General features: G+C 65.1%; 1 protein-coding gene across 1 annotated transcript; it reads right to left on the bottom strand.

Annotated features, from left to right (window-relative positions):
* Nucleotides 1-449: 449 nt before the first annotated feature.
* On the bottom strand, nucleotides 450-1,913 carry ZNF581 (zinc finger protein 581). Its single transcript, XM_015569473.1, has 2 exons — nucleotides 1,064-1,913; nucleotides 450-1,013 (listed from the first exon to the last, which is right to left on the bottom strand). Exons 1-2 carry the CDS (start codon nucleotides 1,660-1,662, stop codon nucleotides 929-931), a joined length of 684 nt encoding a protein of 227 aa, XP_015424959.1. The 5' UTR covers nucleotides 1,663-1,913; the 3' UTR covers nucleotides 450-928.
* Nucleotides 1,914-1,951: the final 38 nt, after the last annotated feature.

Below are 1,951 nucleotides of genomic sequence, written 5' to 3'. Positions count from 1 at the left end.
CTAAAGTAGACAACAGATGGTGTGGCACTGTGACTCTCCACTGAACCAGGACTCTGGGGGCCCAGGCAGTGTCGACTTAAACAAATATTGGGCCCAGCAGGTGTTGCTCAGTGGTTGAGCATCAACCTAGGAGCCAGAGGTCCGGGTTCGATTCCCAGTCAGGGCCACATGCCTGGGTTCTGGGCTCGATCCCCAGTGGGGGGCGTGCAGGAGGCAGCCAATCCATGATTCTCATCACTGATGTTTTTATCTCCCTTTCTCTCGTAAATCAATAAAAAAATTATATTTTTTTAAAAACCACTGCCTATGACACAGGTCCTGAGGAGCGAAGCACAGACTGGCCCCTTCCCTCTCAGGCAAGCCGAGACCAACTGGGCCAGGCACTCGCTGAGTCTCCCTGCCGGGCAGCGGGTTGACCAAGCCTCGGTCCAAAAAGAAGCTTCTAGTGCTCAAAGTAGAAAACGGGTTTATTGGGTGGCTACTCTCAGTCCCTGGCTCGAGTTGGGGGGGGGGGTTGGCGGAGGGGGCGCCAGGTCTGGAGCCCCGCCCCCAACATCCGCATGGAGGCCTCAGCGAGATGGAGTGGGTTCCCGATGGCCCCCAACCACATCTTCAGGCCAGAGAATGTCCACGCCCAGCGGCCCACCCACGGCCCCTGTCAGGGCCCAGCCTGGAGCAGCCGGCGTCACTGAGGCTGGAGGCCTCCACTCAGAACTGTGGTCTTGTTCCCATCTTGTCTCCAAAACGCGGGGACCCGCGGTGACTCTGGAGCTCCTCCCTCCGCGGGGCTTGGCCTCCGCAGCAGGGGGGTCCGTGTCTGTGTCCAGGGCCCCACAGCTCGGCCTCGGGTGCCCTCCGGGTGTCTGAGAACCACAGGAGTCCGGGCTCCCCCAGATCCCATGGTACCAGGGGTGCCCGGCGGCCCGGCTCACGGGTGCTTCCACCGGATGTGCTTCTGCAGCGTGTTCTGCTCCATAAACCGGCGCGGGCAGTGCGGGCACTGGAACGGGCGGCTTTCCCAGAGCCGCTCTGGTTCCAGCTCCGTTTGTTCCTACCCGTTTACGGCTCATCGGATTTCCGAGCGACCGACCTGCTGCCTCCCACCTCGTCTCGTTTTAACGCGGCCGCAGGTGCAGCGTGGCTGCCGGGCCGCCCCCCGCCGGCCCGGTGGATGGAGTGGTGCCGCGCCAGGTGGCTGGTCCGCTTGAAGGCCTTCCCGCAGGTGTCGCACGCGAAGGGCTTCACCTCCGAGTGGGTGATGCTGTGGCGCTGCAGGTAGGACATGTACTCGAAGACGCGGGAGCACACGGGGCAGCTGTAGCACTTTTTCTGGGCTGAAGTCCCCGCTGGCCCGGGCTGCCTCGGAGCCTCCTCCTCCACCAGCACGGTGTACGGGACGCCCTGGGTGTCAATGAGCAGGTAGTGGTTGGGCCTCGGAGGGGAGGAGGGCGGGGGGCATCCTGCGGAGGAGGAAGGTCCGGGTTCTGGGGACCGGCCTGTCCCAGGGGGCAGGTCCTCCATGGCCTCCGCCTTGGCCAGCGCCGGGGGCTGAGGGCAGGGGGGCGGCAGCACCAGCATCCGGAGGTGGCTGAGGCCTGGCGGGTGGAGAGAGGGGCAGGTTACACGGAGGAGGGAAGCTGGACGCTGCGCAGGCTCCTGCATCCTCCATCTCCTCCAGTCCGTGAGCCCTGGACGCTGCGGGCTGTTTAGGCTCCTAGGGCCCCTCCTTGGGAAGCCCCTGCTATGGCCCGTCCACCATCCAGGACCTGGCTGCCTCCCCCTCTGTGCGCTCCCCAGGCCACTGGGTGCCCCTCTACTCCGCCACCCCACCCATCAGACCTCCCGGCCCCTTGGTCCCATCTCTGCCGCTCCCGATCTCGCACAGGCCACCCAGCAGCCCGTCTGCCCCTCTGCACACACCACCCTTCTCAGAGGGGCCTCCCCGGGGCCG

The sequence above is a fragment of the Myotis davidii genome, unplaced genomic scaffold (assembly GCF_000327345.1).
Source record: "Myotis davidii unplaced genomic scaffold, ASM32734v1 scaffold326, whole genome shotgun sequence".
In the NCBI taxonomy this organism is placed as follows: Eukaryota; Metazoa; Chordata; class Mammalia; order Chiroptera; family Vespertilionidae; genus Myotis; species Myotis davidii.
The sequence above is the reverse complement of the archived record's forward strand: the minus strand, read 5'-3'. Positions and strand labels throughout refer to the sequence as shown.

What these genes read in the sequence shown, in the direction of transcription:
- ZNF581 (XM_015569473.1), bottom strand. Translation starts at nt 1,662, where the DNA reads ATGCAGGAGCCTGCGCAGCGTCCAGCTTCCCTCCTCCGTGTAACCTGC. An exon ending in GCTCGGAAATCCGATGAGCC is followed by an intron (nt 1,014 to 1,063) that starts GTAAACGGGTAG and finishes GCTCTGGGAAAG; the next exon opens with CCGCCCGTTCCAGTGCCCGC.